Here is a 19,726-nt window from a genome sequence, read left to right on the forward strand (position 1 = left end):
GAGCAGGAGGGACTGGACACCTGCAACAAGAATGAAGACTCAACCAGTCACACATACATAATATTTCTCTGTAAGGAGGTATTACACATAAATGTATCTTAAAGTATAGAGTTTACAGTACAGAATTTATTACATTTGTGGCTGTACTTACAACATCTGTACTGTTAGTCTCTGCAGTCTTCCCAGCCAAACCAGAAAATCATTGAATTCATTAACAACTAAATCCATATTACAACCAGGTACATTATTCTCCATTTAGACAGGATTTGGATATCCTGAATCTCCTGTTTTATTTTTTTTTTTAGCAATTTCATTCAGTAACTTCCATTTATTTTTGATATTGTTTCAATTTTCCTCCTCCTGTAAAACTTTTTTGCTGCTTCGCGTGATACTTGTCAGTTTGTTTTTGTATGTCTTATATTTGTGTTGTTCTCCTTCTGTCCTTCTCTTAAGAAATTCTTTCTATAGTAGATTTTTCTTCTTGTATGCCCTTGGTTAGTCAGATTTTTCTGCAAAATTTCGGCTTCTTTACTTTGTTCACTAGAGGACTTGTGTTTAATTCGCTGCATAGACATCTTCCACAAAGACTTAATTCCAGTCTTGTGTCATCAGGTCTTCTTTAAAAGAGTTAATTGCCTCCTGTGTTTTGTGTCGTGTTTGGCTGATAATATTAGTGTCACTGTTGCTCCTGAACCGATAACAACAAAAGGACATGGCTATAAAAAAGACAGAAATGCATTTGTAATTTTACTGTTGCGAATGTAATACTGGCTGTTGGAATCTGCAATAAATCTACGTAGTTATAACTTAACCATCTGAAACCTGGATCAGCATCAGTTTTCTTGTGCTGCGTTCAAACGACTTTTACAAACTAAATGAGCCTTTAAAAACTGAGCAAATAGGTTTGATTTCTTTTTAAAACAAGGAAAAAAAACACCTTTTTTGGCTGGACTGTGAAGCAAATCTAGCAGCCAATATATATTTCATAATATATGCCTGAAATGGTTTAAATCTTTAAAAATGATATTACATTTTCTGTGGGCAAGCCTGCCGGGACTTGCAGCCCACCTGCTCCCAATACCCTGCCCTCCTATAAATTTGAAAACAGGTCTACAGTTTGCTCTGATACTGCAGCTGTTTTCTTACAAAAAAAAAAATAGCAGGTTGACATCTTAAAGTTAATCGAGGTCGCGTGGACTGAGTAACAACTGAAGGATGTGACATAATTTTAGAGGCGGTCCTTCATTGATTTATGCACCAACAAACCGGTTTCAAAATACAGCATACACCCCGACCGTGACATGTCCTCTCAACAAGATCAAAAGTTGCTCAAAGAGGCTGAGCTGAGTCTGCTTCTCTACCTCCATCCTCCTGCTGTAACCGTGCTGTCTCTTCTTTGGTTTGGGGTGCGCTGACCTTCAGAGATCTGCACAGGTATTCTTATAATCTACCTTCATGAAAGAGACCAGAATAGTAGAAGTAAGTGTAGACAGGATAGGACAGAAGACTGACAGAGTGAAAGTGGGAGGGAGAGGCTGATTGTATGCAGCACAGAGCAGCGAGCTGAAGTTGAGTGGCAGCTCTGTGAGCCTTTGAGCGCCTCATTTATATAGCTAAGTTTCTGTTTTTTGTGTGTGTGTATTCCCCATTAACTCTTGTTCTCATTAGTAGTAAATACAATAAATAAAAAGACATTAACAATAATAATGAATAACGGGGTGTTTTGAAGGGCATCTTTTTTTGGTTGAGACACAGGTGACGTGAGGTTAAGAAACAGTCCGCCTTTATCGCCATGAGTTATTTGATGTTGCCTTGGTGTGTGTGAGTCTAGTAAGATTTCTTCATATGTGTTTTGTTGGCATTCTTCTCACCGGTTTGGAAAAACACAACACTAAATTTCACAGGGGGAACTGAATTCAATGTTTGTTAGCTGTACTTGGCACACCCAAAGTGAGTGGGTGGCACACTTTTTACATTCTCTTATCAGGATTGGCAGTGCCTAACCTTGACTGCCTGGCATTTCACTACGCATGTGTAAAAAATTCTCAGAGTTGTATTCATCTCTTTCCCTTATTTATGTGCTGTGCTTTACTGTAAGCAGATAGATTTTAACACTTCCATATTGGGAAATATTATATTTACATTTTAAGTACTGTGAATGATCGATAGCTTCACTTCCAGGACTTATTTATGACGGTGTATCAAATTGATCTTTCAGAGATTATGGCATTACGGCATTATTTGAACATTAGATTAAAATGTTTTCTTTAAAACAGTTTTGCAACTTGAAGGTAATGTTAGCCAGTGTTGCGGCAGCGTGGCCTGCTAGCTGGGTTGACGGCACTGAGGTGAACATCAGGGACCGGTGACTCAGGATTTACGTGTTTTGCTTGTCGAGCAGGAGGGACTGGACACCTGCAACAAAAATGAAGACTCAACCAGTCACACATACATAATGTTTCTCTGTAAGGAGGTATTACACATAAATGTATCATAAAGTATAGAGTTCAGCAAACATGTGATACTTCACAAACACTATGTAACAGTACAGGATGCAGTGATGGGACGTAAACACAGTACATTTACTCAAGTTCTGTACTTGGGCACAATTTTGATATTACTGTACTTTACTTGAGTATCTCCATTTCATGCTACTTTATACCTTTACTCCATTTCAATTCAGAGACATTTATTCAGTGGTGGGATGTAATTAAGTACATTTATTTAAGAACTCTACTTAATTAATTTAACTGTACTTTACTTGAGCCTTTTCCTTCTCCCTCTCTACAATTCAGGGGAAAATACTGCATTTTTTTCATTATAAAATGTATCTGAAAACTTTACTTTGTTACTTTGCAAAGTGAGATTTTTGCATGAAAACAGAAGAGGAGTTTATAAGATATGACAATTTGTTACGCTGGTGGGCGTCCCATAAGTTGTTCGTTTTTAAAAATTTCTCAGTAGCTCTTGCTTTTGTTAGTGACTGATGAAATAATAATGACAATAATAATAATAATATTAATAATAATATTGTACGCCAAAATCTATAAATAAAGTGACCCCCCCACCCCCCCCAAAAAAAAGAAAAACAAAATAATATGATGTTCCATTACACTGAGAAAGAAGCCATTCTAGTTTAAATAATTGGTACTTTTACATTTAATAGCATATTTTAAGTGCATTTTGCTGAGAATACTTCTGCACCTTTACTCAACTAATATTTTCAACTCAAGACTTTTACTTGTCATAGAATACTTTGAGACTGTAGTAGCCTATTTCTACTTTTACTCGATTATCTGCGTACTTATTCCATTTTGGACAATTTGTAATACTACTTTGAGGAAAGGGAGCCTACCAGCGATACTACAAGTCTACTACAAGTCAGATTCATTAGTTGCAAGCACTTCAAGTGTCTTAATGTTTTTAGTCAGGTTTTACATGTTTTTATAACTCAATCAGATTGGGACATGGATATATACAGCTGTATATAAATATAAATAAATAATATATATAAATATAAATTTGTTTTGCTGAGATATTTACTAAATCTAAATAAGATTTGCTCACATACTTCATTTGTTTTAATCAAAGTTGTACTACTTAAGTATTCATTTATATCACGTGTCTCTTTAAGTAACCATTGGTCGCATTTTTTATAATGTAACAATTACTTTTCGGTGGAAGATGATGAACCACAGCAAAACTATGCCAGGGAGACATTAGTTTGGTTAATACAGGTACTTTGAAAAAGTGGTTCAGAGTACTTTGTAAAAGGCAAATGTTATGGGGAGTATTGAATAAATTCTTATTTTATCCCTTTTTTTTCCAGACAAATGGCGCATCATTACCACCCAATATCCGGGACTATCTACAGGGAGACCGCCCCCATGCCAGAGGACACACCAAAGGTCAAAGGGTATGACTTCAACCAGGGAGTGGACTACTGCGCGCTGCTGAAGACTTACTGCAACACCGGCTTGCAGGCTACTAATGTCGGCTTGGCTATCAAGGAGATCAACAGCATGGTGAGATGATGGCTGCTACACAAAGTGAACTTTGATGAATGGCCGTGTTCCTTTTATTTATTTTTTATTTTTTTGTTAAAAGAGTAGTGTAGATGTTTTTAAGGTACTTGTCCATAATCAGTGTATTACTCACACTAAATGTCTGTCAGCACTCCCCCTGGTTTAGAGAAGAAGGCTTCATTGATTGCATCTAAAAACAATGTAAGAGGGCAAAGAGCATTTTAGGAAGAAATTAACCCCCAAATAAAAAAGTAAAAAAAGTGAAAAGAGTATCAGAAAATTGAAAATCAACACAAAAAACATATAACCAAGCAAGGAAATTACCTTAAAAAAAGGTGCCAAATTCATTTTAAATATAAATTATGATAATTCTAAATATAGTTTTTAAGCATTTCCCTAGCTTTTAAAGAAATCATTTTCTAAATCTACTAATTTCTTGCATTTTGAAAAACATATTTTCCCAAGTTGTTCATTGCACTTTTCCCCATGTTTTTGGAAAAAAATTATCCAAAGGTTTAAATATTTTTGAATGCTTTCAGAGGCCTATCATAAGCATTTAAACCTATGAAACCTAAGCCAATAGGTGCAATTTCTTTCCAAGATGTGTGAAAAAAGGAAATGAGCAACAAGTAAAGAAATGTTTCACAAATGGTAAGAAACTAGATGATTTATTTATTTATTTGGTTTTTAAAGCTAGGGGAAAATGTCTAGGGTAAAATACGGAAAAATCATCTTTATAATTATCAATGTTACATATCTAAAATTAGGTTACAGAATTATTATTTTTAAAGCCATTTCCCCAGGTCATTTCCTTGTTGTTCTTGTTTGTTTGTTTGTTTGTTTGTTTTATTAAAACTAATTTTCAGGTAATTTTCTCATACTTTTTGCTTATTTCTTGCAAATTTTTTAGTCATTTCTTTTTTTGTTGCTCATGGCTTTCTTTCTGTTTTTGAGAGAAATAAAGCCAATTTGCTCAGGTTTGATATAGATTTTTTTGGGATTGTTATTGTTATTTTTTAAGTTTTGCTGCTAACCCCTTCCCACAGCAGTATATTTTTTAGCTTCTGTGTCAGCACTCATGCTGCTTCTCTAAACTGGAGGCTGACAGACATCTACTGTACTTAATACACTGACTATAAATACTGTAAGCACCCCATTCAACCTACTTCAAAAAAATCAGAACTAGTCCTTTAGAAATGTAAATAAACATAGCATCTGAAGACATTGTCCTACTGAATCATGTACGTACAAAAATAACTGGATTCATTATTGTTCACCAAATATACATATGTGTAACAATAATTAGGCCTAATTCTTCATGAGCATTATTCTTTCTAACCCATTCACAGATCCAGAGGCGTCAGCAGCCGCTGAAGGTTGTAAATGGAAGTGCTGAGGAAGCTGAGGTATGTGCACTGCAAAAACTGCCGATCTAACCAAGTGTAATAATCCTATATTTAGATTAAAAAATCTAGTTAGTCTTGTTTTAAGTATAAATGGATTATCTAGTGCACACAGTTTTACTGGTTTTAAGACATCTTAACAAGCAAAATTTGCTTACTGCACTGGCAGCCAAATTTGCTTCTTTTAAGTGCAAGTATGCTTAAATCTAGGGTGTTTGGCCTTAAATTTGACAGGCCATTTTTGCTTTTTTATTACCCTGCAAAGCATTTTAAATGTATTTTTGCAATTTTGTTCAACATGAAAAATTTGAATCTCCAATGCGCTCCACATCTACAAAAAAAGAGCCATCAGCAAGCTGTGGAGGTGGTGAGTGGAAGTGTTGAGGAAGATCACTCAACCTGCCCCTGCCAGATGAGCTGCACCATCTTCCTGAGCTACACCTCAAACCTCATCAGCAGTGGAATCAGAGAGACTATCCGCTACCTCGCTGAACACAAAATGGTTAGACCCTCCTCAACTATGAAGTATAAGCATAGTCTTTTTCTTGTTTTTTGCTTTTTTATACACAACACATTCCTGCAAGAAACTGTTTATAACAAATTCTGCACCACAAGCCGAGTGTCATCTAGTTATATTAGAGAGAAGGTCGATATCTTCAAAATTCTGCAACTCACACCAAAACAATCTAGATTAATAACTAGCACTTCAGGTAAGAAGAAAAAAAAAACATTTTTCATTTTATGTGCAATTCTTGAAAGAACCTCGCAAACACTTTTGAATCAGAGGAATGTACAGGATAATTTTTTTTCACAGAACAGCACATAAGACGTTACATTTGTTCCTTAATACAGAATATTTCTTTCTTTTTGCAGGTGGATGTGTTAGTGACCTCAGCTGGAGGTATAGAGGAGGATCTGATCAAGTGTTTAGGCCCGGTTTACCTCGGAGCCTTTACTCTGAATGGAAAGGATCTGTATAACAAAGGTCATAACAGGTCAGAGAACATGTCAGATTAGCAGAATATGACACCTTTCCAATTTGGCCGAAAACAGAGAACAGAGTATGATTTCAAAGCTGATCACCTCTAAAAGCCATAGAACCAGAAATACGTTAATTACAAAGTAGACTGAGAGAATTAACCAAACTTTTTTTCATAATTGATAATTCAAGCCAAAGATGTCATTGTTCTGGGTTCTCGATTGCAAGGGTTTACTGTTCTTCTTTGTCTTATGTCAAGGTAAATTCATTTTTTTGGACTCTGCAGGAATGGAAACACTCTGATGGTGGAAGAAAACTATGTTAGATTTGACAGATGGATGATGCCGATCTTGAAGCAGATGCTGCTGGAGCAGAAAACACAGGTGTGAAGACTGTTTTGAACATTTGAACGTTATTCCCCTAAAATGCTCTACTGTGCAGACAGTAATATACTCATAATAGTTCTCAAGTCTTTTTTTTTGATAGCCACATTTTTTGCTGAAATAACACATGATCAAATCACTCTTGGGCTTTACATGTCTTGGCCAAAAATGCATTTGAACACACCTTAAAAACTAAAGCCAACGACCAACTAACACATACATTCTGCTCCTGTGTGAGAGGAAAAACTCTCCATGCCAGCAGGTGACAGTAATCTGTATTCCTTACTCAGAAAGGGAAACTGGAAGACCAAAGGAGGGATTCAAGTTACGATTAGCAGCAGAAGAAGAATTAGAAGAAGAAAATTAGTAATTTTGCAAGAAATAACCCAGAATACTGCCAAGACAGTAATTAAAATTACAAGAAAATTACCTGGAAAAAAGAAAGAAAGAAAAGTAAAAAGCAAACGAAATGACCTGAAAATAAGCACTACATATTTTTTTGATAATGAATAATAAAAATTAATAATTGTAATCATTTTTCTATGACATAATCTTAAATACATAATTACAATAATCACAAATACGTTTTTTTTTCTTTTTTTGTGTTAATTTTTAAAGGTTTTCCCTCTCTCTCTCTCTGTTGCCAATTTACTTGGGTTTCAAAGGTTTAAACGCTTGTAAAAGGTGTCTGAACACAACACAAGAGAACTGAGGTCGATCCAGGTTTCAAAGATTTGAAGCTTACACTATCTTCTTTTATGTCCACTTCTCTCAGGGCACCAACTGGACTCCGTCTAAGGTGATCCATCGACTGGGAAAGGAGATCGACAACCCTGAATCTGTTTATTACTGGGCCTATAAGGTGAGTCCTCGTCTGGAACAGCTGTTGGGTGATTGCACTGTTTCTGAGCAGCGACCTGATGTCTGTTTCAGAATAACATCCCGGTGTTCTGCCCTGCACTGACAGACGGAGCGATAGGAGACATGTTCTACCTCTTCTCGGAGAACAACCCCGGCTTAAGAATTGACATAGTTGAAGGTACAGGAGTCTTCATCAGTTGTAACTGAATTTGTCCCTGTGGTGTACTCGGCTGAGGATGATGTCCAGTGTGACAAGGTGTCTGCTAACAAACAGCTTGGAGTTGTATGCTGCTAACATACTTGCTGGCAAGATCATTAGGCAGGTTTCATTGGTGTGTGTGAGAGAGGGTTTTGTGTGTGTGAGAGAGAACTTTTTTGCATGTATGAGAGGTTTTTTGGTGTGTGTCAGAGGGTTTTGTGTGTGTGAGAGAAAGCTTTTTTGCGTGTATGAGAGGTTTTCTGGTGTGTGTGAGAGGATTTTGTGTGTGTGAGAGAGAGCTTTTTTGTGTGTATGAGAGGTTTTTTGGTGTGTGTGAGAGGGTTTTGTGTGTGTGAGAGAGAGCTTTTTTGTGTGTATCAGAGGTTTCTTGGTGTGTGTGAGAGGGTTTTGTGTGTGTGAGAGAGAGCTTTTTTGTGTGTATGAGAGGTTTTTTGGTGTGTGTGAGAGGGTTTTGTGTGTGTGAGAGAGCTTTTTTGCGTGAATGAGAGGTTTTTTGGTGTGTGTGAGAGGGTTTTGTGTGTGTGAGAGAGAACTTTTTTGCATGTATGAGAGGTTTTTTTGGTGTGTGTGAGAGGGTTTTGTGTGTGAGAGAGAGAGCTTTTTTGCGTGTATCAGAGGTTTTTTGGTGTGTGTGAGAGGCAATGTGAATTATGGCCTATACGGCACCCCATAGTTTTGAAACCACAATTCCTCTTGTGGACTATCACGCCCCAGAAATTCCTCATACGTGCTCGCTCCCACGTATAAGGGGCTTGCCTTTTCCATTATCGCTCACATAACACGCCTTTGTCGCCCTCTGTTGTAAAAAATGACGGCCTATGCGGTGGTTGCAATAGAAATAAACCTGCTAATAATTTGAACATCCATCACCATGCTTCTTAAAATGTTATTGAGCAAGAAGTTGCATAACATCACTCGATGGACTCGCAGGCGTCTTGCAATTGTGTTTCATCAACATTTCGAAATATTTTTTGCGCAAATCTTTAATGGAAACCCACCTAGTGATGATGACGAGCATAACAATGCATCTGATTCCAGATATTTCAGAACTGAACAAGCTTGCAGTAGCTGCCAACAGCACAGGGATAATCATCCTGGGAGGAGGTGTGTCCAAACACCAAGTATGCAATGCCAATGCATGGGTTAGTATTTTGCATTTTCAACTGTTTTGAATTAGTTCGACATTACTCTGGTACGTTACTGCCTCTCAGGTTTAAGACTTGTTTGCACCTATAAACAAAGAATTCAATAATAATAATAATAATAATAATAATAATAATAATAATAATAACAACAACAACAATAATAATAATAATAATTATTATTATTATTGAACTATTATTATTATATTAATATCAACAACTTTATTTATATGGCACTTTTAAAAATAGAGTAAAAAAAAAAAGAATAAAATGACATAAAGAGAATGACAGCAATAGATAGTAAGGGAGTTCTCGCTGCATTATAGGGGGTCCAAGCTTGTTTCATATTGATTAAAAATTATATATACTTGTTTCTCTTAAAGGGCTGTGGGAAAAAAGCAGTTGAAAGTGTAAAGTGATCGCTGTCTACACCTCCATTGCTGTGGCTGTTGTAGCGGTTTGTGTAAATGCATTGGTGCATTTGCAGCAGTTACACACTGGTTTGTCTCCCTCCAGAGGAACGGAGCGGACCATGCAGTGTATGTGACCACGGCTCAGGAGTTTGATGGTTGTGACTCAGGGGCCAGTCCTGACGAGGCCGTGTCCTGGGGCAAAATCAGTGCAGATGCTAAACCTGTGAAGGTATTTGATATCAAGTATTATGTGTCAAAGTAATGTTTCAGTTATTAATGTTAGAGACTTACATACAAGGCTGTTTTTTAATTGGTAAAAAATGGTGACCCATGAAATAATAATGTATTATGTTATATTTTTAGAAAAATTACTGTCACTGTGTACAATAAAAGAAGAGATTATTTATGTTAAACTAAAACTAAAAACTAAACCTAAATAACTTTGTCATAACAATAGGAAAGAAAAAACATGTCCTCAAATGTTCATCTTTAAAACTTATTCTCTAATGTTTTAATGCACAGTTGAATTTTTCTGTCTTTCTAGGTGTTTGCAGACGCTTCTATCATTTTTCCCTTAATAGTAGCAGAAACCTTTGCAGCCCATGCTAATAAGATGGCAGCTGGAGGGAAACACCAATAAACAGATGTTGAGTCATATTCATCAAAAACACACAGTTAATTAGCTTTTTGTTATTGTTGTTCCATCTTTTTGTAATTTGGCTGTTCTGTTTAATATAAAACGTGGCAGCAGAAGACTTTGTGTGTGTGTGAATTTTGACAAAGTTTAAACTGTGAGATAAAAAGTAAAAAAATAAAATGAATTAGAAACAAACTAAATGTCTATGATCTCAGCTTTATGTATGATTGTTTAATGGAGAATAGGTGTTTATGTGGACTGATGATTTATGTCATTTTTGTGGGAAAAAATAATTGTGGGGGGAAAAAAACTTAATGGTGGAAAGAAAATTTGAGAAAGTTTTTTGGGTGGTGAAGGGTATTGGGGGGAATCAGGAGAAATGTTTGTTTGTTTTTTCCCACTATCTTAGATGATAAAAGAAATGATTGTAAAAAAAGGGCAATGAAAGAAACTTGGTGGTGGAAAAAAAATGATGGAGTAAAAAAAATTGAAGGTGGGAATCAAAGTTAATTAGCTTTTTGTTATTGTTGTTCCATCTTTTTGTAATTTGGCTGTTCTGTTAATATATAAAACGTGGCAGCGGAAGACTTTGTGTGTGTGTGTGAATTTTGACAAAGTTTAAACTGTGAGATAAAAAGTAAAAAAATAAAATGAATTAGATTTTAAAAAGTCCGAATTAAATGTCTATGATCTCAGCTTTATGTATGATTGTTTAATGGAGAATAGGTGTTTATGTGGACTGATGATTTATGTCATTTTTAATAATGTACTCAAAGTATAGTAAGTGTCACTAGAAAGACTTAAAATAATATATAACTATTTGCCATAGGCATTGTCTGTGCCAACCCAGGGCCCTTTGGGGCCTGAAAACAAAATTTGAAGATTCAGAGTCCTGTGCAGCTGCATACTGGATCTATATGTCTATATGTCAAATGTACTGCTTTGTTACTACCAACAAGGCTAAGGATAATACTTGTACCACCAAGAACCTAAATTATGTAGACTATGTAAACAAAATTACCTTATTTTACCTTGAGTTTTAATTTCTGCTCATGTACTTAAAAAATGACCTATTTTCAATGAAAAACATCAACAAAAAGCATACAAGTCAAAATGTTCCCATTACAAATGGTCACAACTGAATTGAAAGACAAATAAAAAGTAAGTTGCCAGAAGGACAGATGAAAAAAGGGGAAAAAGTCATGAATAAAAGTAAGGTAGATGGATGAAATTTCTCTTGTGTTTTCTCTTTATATCATTTTAATTTTTTTTCAGTCCCATTAAAATCATAACTTCTGCAAGGACTCTTATGTGTAAAACACTATATGATATTCTTAAATGAAATTAAATAATATGTGTATATAGTTTAGAAATCTGAGTTTAATTTTTTAATTATGTTTTTATTGTTAGGTTATTCTTCTTCTTGAAAAAAAGTTGATTGTGAAAAAAAAAACAAATTGCAAAAGTTTCTCAGGGGAATGAAAAAGTTAATGGGGAGCTTTTTTTTCTCCACCATCTTAGATGAGAAATTATGAAATTATGGTGAAAAAATTGCCTTAAAAATATAGACGGTGAAAAGTGGAAAAGGATGTTTTTTTGTGGGATGTATTTCTGATATTTTTGTGTGCTGTATTTTGAATATGGAGTTTCCGATGCGTGTGTATGGGCTTTTGAATGCATTTTCTTTTATTATTTTATTTTATTCTTCTTCTTCTTGATAATAATAATACTAATACTAATAATAATAATAATAATAATAATAATAATAATAATAATAATAATAATAATAATAATAATAATAATAATTTATTATAGAGAAAGTTTTTTGTTTGTTGTTTTTTTTTAAAGTCGCTAACTTCCTACGCAGCGTGATGACGTGATGACGACATCCTACTACACCGGAAGATGAATGTTTTTGTAGTTCAGTCAGGAGTTCGCCTAGACAACAGTCAGTCATTTCGGATTAAATAAAATTTCAGTCTTAATTTTGTTTTTATATATATATATATATATATATATATATATATATATATATCAAGAAGGTGACCGTTTTGTCACACTAACTCGGTCGACGACTTTTGACCATCACTGTCAACGACTGGGCTTGTTATGAGTAACTAGCAGCACTTTAAGCTAACGTTAACCTGCTATCTGTCTGTTTATCAACGTTAGTCGTTCATTCAGTAATTAGAGTCTTAATATTTATTCAGCACACATTTGTTGCAGATACATTCATTCAGCAAACCCGAAAAGAAAAGGACTGTATTCACGGGTAACGTTAGCTAAAGCTTTTTTTTTTTTTTTTTAAAGCATCGTATCTCTGAATTGTAACCAATTGTTAACACTGTTGTTGACGCTAAGCTAAGCCCTCAGGAGCTAACGCTTTGTAATTTTTTGTCAGAATATGTCAGGTTTTATGTGTTAAAACAGATACATGCGACAATAGCAAATAGAGGTAGTGTGAAGTAATGCTGGCTTGCAGTGAATGAGTAGTGGTCTCTTGCTGAGAGGAAAAAGGTGATGTCTGAGTTCAGGATTAAGCTGAATGAACCAGAGGCAAAGACTAACGGGGACCAGGGTGGACCCCCTCCTGACCCGGGGAAATCTCCCACCTCTGAGGCCCGTGGACCTGGACTGCAGGGGTAAGACTCTCTGTCACACCCAGTTTACTGATTCAAGTGGCACATAATGAGAGAGGTTATCAATGAAGTTGACAATGTCAAGAATCTAAGGGGACATGGGGGGGAAAACATAGAGGGTGAGGAAAAAATAGGAAAAAAGAAATAAAATGACACGTGAACTTTATCAGGAGACAAAAAAAGATGGTGGGAAAAATAGATAGAAAAAGATGAAAAATGAATGAAAAAGAATTGAGTGTGTTGAAAAAATAATTGTGGGGGAAAAAAACTTAATGGTGGAAAGAAAATTTGAGAAAGTTTTTTGGGTGGTGAAGGGTATTGGGGGGGAATCAGGAGAAATGTTTGTTTGTTTTTTCCCACTATCTTAGATGGTAAAAGAACTGATTGTAAAAAAAGGGCAATGAAAGAAACTTGGTGGTGGAAAAAAATTGATGGAGTAAAAAAAATGAAGGTGGGAATCAAAGTTAATTAGGAGAAAGTTTTTCTACCATATTAGATGGTGGAAAAAAGTGGATATTGAAAAATATGATGGTGAAAAAATTGATGTGAAAAAAGGTGATGGTGGAGAAAAAAAGTTGATTGTGAAAAAAAACCAAATTGCAAAAATTTCTCGGGAATGAAAAAGTTAATCGTGAGCTTTTTTCCCCACCATCTTAGATGAGAGATTATGAAATTATGGTGAAAAAATTGCCTTAAAAATATAGACAGTGAATAGTGGAAAAGGATGTTTTTTTGTGTGATGTATTTCTGATATTTTTGTGTGCTGTATTTTGAGTATAGTTTCTGATGAGTGAGTACGGGCTTTTGAATGCATTTTCTTTTCTTTTTAATAGTCTGTTTTTTCTTTTAACTTCATTTTACTACAAACACAAAACACAGGATATCTGGTTCTTGTGCATAAATATACATTTGTGATGCTACTGCGATGTCCATATCAAATAAACTATAACTTTAATATTTATCTCCACGTTCCTTCCAGTCTATTGCCTGCTGGTCCTCCATCTTCATCAGACGTCAGCCCCTCACCTTCTGCTGAGACAAGTGGTTTGCTGTCATTACCATGGGAGATGGTAACTCACATTGCATCACACCTTCCTGCTCAGTGTGTCATCACCGTGCTGCCAAAGGTTAGTTTTAAATATCTTTTGGCCCATCACTTTCATTGAATTCCACTAAAAGATGTCTTATTGGCTAATTTTCTTGCTTATTTGTGCTTTTCAGTCACTGTATTACGAAGTCACTATGCAGTATCTTACTCTGTCTCCCACAGCTGACCAGGAAAAATAAGATTCTTTGTCAAGTTTGTTTAAATTTACTTTTTAGTATTTTTTCATGTCAATTTAAACACAGAAAAGTGTATATGTATTTTTTAACCTTTGAAACCTTAGCAAATTGACTTAATTAATTTCAAAAACATGGAAAACGTGCAATGAGCAATTTAAAGAGAAACTACCCAAAATTTTGCATGAAATTAGTACAAAGTACAAGAAAATGACCCGAAAAAAAAGAAAGAAAATGACGTGGGGAAAAGAGCTTAAAATTATAATAATTCTGTAAAATAATTTTAAATATTTAATTATGGTAATTAGAAATATATCTTTCTGGACATTTTTCCTAGCTTTAGAAATATTATTTTTCTAAATCTACTAATTTCTTGCAATTTGCAGGACAATTTTTGCCATCTTCTTCTCTGCCTTTTTAGCACATTGCTGTATTCCTTTGCATGTTACTGGCATGTTGATTAAAAACTCTTGGCAGGAATGTGCACTCTGTCACACACATGTGCATCCTACCACGCATGTACATGTGACCTCGCACTTGCACAAAGAAAACAGAAGGGGAATCCTTTTGTTTAAAAAAACTAGCTCCCATATCACTACTCGTGGTCAGAAACTCCACAGGGAACTTTTACGACTTATCCCTTTGTAACCTGGATGGACATCAGTTTTCTTTTGCTATGTTCAGATGCCTTTTACAAGCTATTTAAACCTTCGAAGACTGAAAAAATTGGTTATTTTAGTGGATTTTTTGTTTAGAAAATATGGAAAAAAGATAATGAGCAACTTGCCAGGAAATGTCCCACAAAATGCAAAAAATTGCTTATTTATTAGAATTACTTTTAAAAAGCTAAAAATTAAAAAAAAAAAAAGTCCAGAGAATAATATTTATAATTATCATAATTATATATTTAAAATGATTTCTGTGCAAGCACTTTTTTCAGGTCATTTTCTTGTTTTTTTTTAATCCCACTCATGTTTTAAAAAAAAGATTAAGACAATACGCTCAGGTTTCAGAGGATAAATCAGCCGCGCAGACATCGGACATTTGCCCTCTTCCTCATCTTTTTAGGTCTGTCATGCTTTGGGCAATGTTGGGAAGGACAACACCGCTTGGCAACTCCGGGCACGCAGACTGATAGGTTCCCGAGCTGGCTTCCCTGTCGGGCCGAGGGAGGACTTTGACTGGCCTTCTGCTTGCCTGGAGATGGAGCAGATGATAACCTGCTGGACAGGACAAGCACACCTTGTTGCCAGACAGACCCAAGAGGATGAAAGGGAACAAGTGAGGCCGCAGCAAAGGGCGGAGCAGGACGGGGAACCAGCCGCAGAAAGACAGGAAGACGGCGGAGAGGATGAGGTAGAAGGGGTGGGAGTGGAGGCGCAGGAGGTTGCGTACGGCGTCGATGATGGGATGGAGGTGGCAATGGAAGGCGAGGAAAATGAGGAAATGCAGCCGGTCGACGGTGGAGACCAACTGGCGAGACTGAGAGAGGAGCTGGAGGAGAGACTGGAGGACGATGCAGCAGCACTAATGGAAGAGGAAAGGGACCACAGGATGGTGTTTGATGCTAATGAGGGGCAAGATGGTGCTCTAAATCACCAGGAAGACTTGGCAGGCCCCAGAAATCTAGATAATGGAAGACAGATAGAGATGGAGCAACGTCAGACCCCCAGAAGTCCCAGCCCGCCCCCAGCGCTGGAGTGCATCACCCTACCTTCAGGCCACATTGCCCAGGTCAACTCAGTCCTCCTTGTGGGCGGAGACGGGGCAGTTTGTGCCACAGGCTCCAGAGACTGGAATGTTAAACTGTGGGATCTGCAGGCGGGCTCCAGCGGCATGCTGCTGCACACACTGGGAGGGCAGGGTGACTTCAGCACCCATCGGGGCTGGGTCTGGTGCCTGGCGTCTCAGGGACCTCAGCTGGCCTCGGGGGGCTTTGACAGCACAGTGAGGCTGTGGGACCTCCAGGCAGGAGGCGCGGAGAGGGGCCTGATCAGGGCCGGGGCCGCTGTCCTCTGCTTGTCCTGTCAGACGGACGTTTTGCTGGCTGGAACATTTGACAAGAGAGTCAGCATGTATGACACCAGAGGTGAGAGGGTTAAACATTTAACATGCATTTTGATTTGGTGGCTGAGTGTGCAGAAAGTGCAGATAAAAGCCATGAGTCTAAAAATGTGATATTAGAGCAGTGACACTTAACATAACTCTTGAGTCAAAATTCTTAAACTTCTATATTTAAAGTTTTAACTACACAGAAAAAAATACACATCATTCTACAAATAAACATCCCCTCACACAGTCACACACTCCCAAAGACAAAATAAAATAAAATAAAATAAAATAAAAAAGATAAAATGAACAATGACAATAACTAATAATAATAATTATTATTATTATAATTACAATAATGACAACAGATTAAAGACCAACCAAAAGACATAAATTAATTAACTTTGATATAATTCTAAATCAATAATGAAATAATAACGATGAAAATAAAAAAAAGAATAGTAAATAACATAACAAATATGAAAGTCAGTAACAGTAAGTAAACATATATAATACAATAAATATATAAATAAAACATATAAAATAAAATGTGCGTTATGCTTCAATAAAAATGTAAAGCTGTAAAATATGTATATGTTGAATGTGTGTGTGTGTGTGTGTGTGTGTGCGCGTATGTGTGTGTAAAAGTCCATAATTACAAAAAATACAACTCTTTGCCTTATGCTATATTACAATTTACAAACTAGTATGCAAATGTTTAGAAATATAAAAAAATATGTGCATTATGCTACAGTTTTTGCCACAATATATACACACATTAGAATAAGAAATGTATACAAGATATACAAAATGTGTGTCATATATTGGATACATTGAAAAAAGTGGAAGTCCTAAACTTTTAGTTTTGAGTCCTTAATAAGTCATAATGTGCTCTTTGCTTAATGTAATGCTACTTCAACAGAGTTAAAAATATTGCAAAATTTAATTTATAGAAATCCTGAATGCTTCTAAAAATTGTATTCATTTATTAAAACAAGTTTGTTAAAAAGTTACTTACGTTATAACGTTGGCTAAGCCTTTGCTTGCTTACTTGACTTACGTTTTCTGTGCAACATTAAATGTCAAACAAATTTGGAAGTTGTTGCATCTCCCACTGTAACTTTTGCACACTGAAATTAGTTTTTTAATGACCACAACATATTTTTTTTTGTCTTTTGTATTGTTTTTTTTTTCAACCATCACTTAGTAACAAAAGATTAGTTCTTCATGTTTTTTTCCAGCAGCTTGACTGGAAGCTCTCAGTTTGGTTCAAACAAAGTGGATCTGGGAAAATTAAGTGACGACTTTCTATAAAATGAATATTGTTAACGGTAGTTGATTCAGTAAATTAATTGATTCGTGACACACTTTTAAAATGATTTTTTTTTTTTTATCTTTGAGCTTCGGCTATTTTCAAGTCAAAGGGCTTAAGTACAAGTTGAGTCACAATTCATTGCTGTTAATGTCCAAGTCGAGTGATAAGTCTTTTTTTTTTTCGAGTCTGAAGAAATCAAATTATGACTCGACTCCAGGTGATGCGACCGGAGTCTGCAACTTTGCAAATCACTTTGTGACATGATTCTGTTAACAGCTGCTGAGCCCCTGGTGAAAAGCCTTCGTCTCCATGGTAACGCTGTAATGTGCCTAGCTGCAGATGACAAGTACATCATCTCTGGGAGTAAAGACTGCACTGTGGCTGTCTATGACCGCAGGGCGGGCAAGGGCTTAAAGAAACTTCGGGTAGATGCAAACACACACGTTGTGTCTTAAGTTTGCATTTGTGTGCATAAATGCTTCGATACGACTAACTCCAATCATACCCTCCATTTCTAGCTGAGCTCTTACCTGCTGTCCATGAGCTACAGTGGCTGTGAAGTTTGGGCAGGAGACAACAGCGGCATGCTCCACTCCTTTTCCATGCAGGCGGGGAGCTTAAAACCTCTGTCCCAGTTTGATGTGGGACACACAGCACTGGTCACTGGCATCCACAGGTCCCCTGGAAGCCTCTACACCTGTTCATCTGATCGCACTGTTAAGGTAGGATGAACCAAAGTCCTTTTTAACTCTTTAAACCAACTACTAAAGTCATAGATTGTAAATTCTTGACTGTATTGCAGGTACATATCCCCTGTGCCCCTCCGAGGACGTTATGCACACTGAATCACCAAGCTGGAGTCAACGGGGTTAGTGCTTTGTACTACAATATGTAGATAATTATTATTATGATTTTGTTGTCTCACTCATACTCCATGTCTCTGTCTTCAACTGACAGCTGAGTGTGGAGGCTGGAGTCCTCGCTGTGGCCTCAGGAGACGCGTCTGTGGAAATCTGGAGACCCAGAAAATAAAAGTGCAAGACCTGTAAACTATGTGGCAACACTTGAAGGCAGGTAGTGACGAGACCTGAAGCCTATCAACACCGTGCTGGTCTTTTAGCATTTTGGAATTTAAAACAAATATATAATGCCAAAAAAGAAACAGCTTCTTTTGCGTTGCAGGCTGGCTATATTAAGACAGATGGAGACAAGCAGGTAGGACTGCAAATATAGACAGTTGAGTCCTGTATGGTACATATGGCCAAACAAATGATTTTATTTTGCCGCACTGCCAAACACAAATGTTGTTGGAAATATTCACTACCATTTGTTTAATTTAGTTGATATTCATTTTTTATTCTTTCTTCTTGTGTTTATATGGTTTAATACTGGAGGTAAGGTTGGAAAGGTGTATTCAGATCAACCTTTATTTTAATTTATTGTTTGACGCTAAGAGATTTCTCTACAGACGAAAAAACAAAAACCTGAACACATGAAGAAATGTCTTTGTCGGTAAATCAATGTTTGTCTCAAGCACATAATTACCATTTTGTGCCAGTACTCAAACATTTCAAAGACATGGTGTTTGTCTTTTGTGTTTTTTAGATGTTGTGTGTTTAAACCAGTGTGTAGTGTTAACATGCTCCCAAATTGATGAATCCGTTAGAATAACTGACATTATACCAAACACAGTTACTTGTCATGTACAGTGAAATACTTGTAACCGAGTCCCCTGTGACACACTGATTGTATTTGCAAAGATATTTATTTGAAAACACTCCTCAGTGCTAATCAGTATAATCTTTTTGTATGTATGTCTGCCGTGTGTGTGTGTGTGTGTGTGTGAGTAAGTTTAAAAAAACTATGTAATTGCCTGGATTAATCCAACTATTAATCATTTGCACAATACTTGATGGATGCATTCATTAAAACACACTGAAAGACTATTTCAGCAGAAGATGCCATCAAATGGCCTGAGATCTGGAGTCTGAGTTATGGCTCGATGTGTGTGTGAGAAGTCACGGTGGAACAGCTTCGTGCTGGATGTTTGTACAAAACAGCTATTAAAGTTTCAAATTGTTTACTCGAGTCTTTAGTCTGGTTCTCCCGTGTAGTTCCTTACTGTTGGAGGATAGAGAATAAATATTTTTAAGCGAGGTGTGTTGGACTTGTTTTTTCTTCAAATCATGTTTATTGACTTTTTTTCCATGTAAAATAAAAAGAACAAATATTCACAAACCCCGTTCGTCTAATCCCACATAACAAAATCTTGGTGAAGGGGAAAACTTAGACAAATGTATCAATTATTGATAAAATAAATAACAAAAATCATAATGATAATAATAATAATAATTCGCATATATACCTTAACACATTTTA

At 36.2% G+C, this 19,726-nt stretch overlaps 2 protein-coding genes across 2 annotated transcripts; both read left to right on the top strand.

Annotated features, from left to right (window-relative positions):
- The first annotated feature begins 1,258 nt into the window (after positions 1–1,258).
- LOC121956974 (deoxyhypusine synthase-like) lies at positions 1,259–10,648 on the top strand. The gene is made up of 11 exons (XM_088069270.1): positions 1,259–1,434; positions 3,830–4,025; positions 5,375–5,431; positions 5,772–5,930; positions 6,302–6,423; positions 6,694–6,790; positions 7,566–7,652; positions 7,724–7,829; positions 8,910–9,013; positions 9,530–9,655; positions 9,971–10,648. Exons 2-11 carry the CDS (start codon positions 3,834–3,836, stop codon positions 10,064–10,066), a joined length of 1,146 nt encoding a protein of 381 aa, XP_087925396.1. The 5' UTR covers positions 1,259–1,434; positions 3,830–3,833; the 3' UTR covers positions 10,067–10,648.
- Positions 10,649–11,975: 1,327 nt separating this feature from the next.
- Positions 11,976–19,503, top strand: fbxw9 (F-box and WD repeat domain containing 9). Its single transcript, XM_088091293.1, has 7 exons — positions 11,976–12,705; positions 13,682–13,829; positions 15,052–16,072; positions 17,624–17,772; positions 17,866–18,069; positions 18,150–18,215; positions 18,305–19,503. Exons 1-7 carry the CDS (start codon positions 12,584–12,586, stop codon positions 18,377–18,379), a joined length of 1,785 nt encoding a protein of 594 aa, XP_087947419.1. The 5' UTR covers positions 11,976–12,583; the 3' UTR covers positions 18,380–19,503.
- The last annotated feature ends 223 nt before the right edge of the window (positions 19,504–19,726 follow it).

The sequence above is a fragment of the Plectropomus leopardus genome, chromosome 18, assembly GCF_026936395.1.
Source record: "Plectropomus leopardus strain MGB_pleo_1.0 chromosome 18, ASM2693639v1, whole genome shotgun sequence".
NCBI classification, from domain to species: Eukaryota; Metazoa; Chordata; class Actinopteri; order Perciformes; family Serranidae; genus Plectropomus; species Plectropomus leopardus.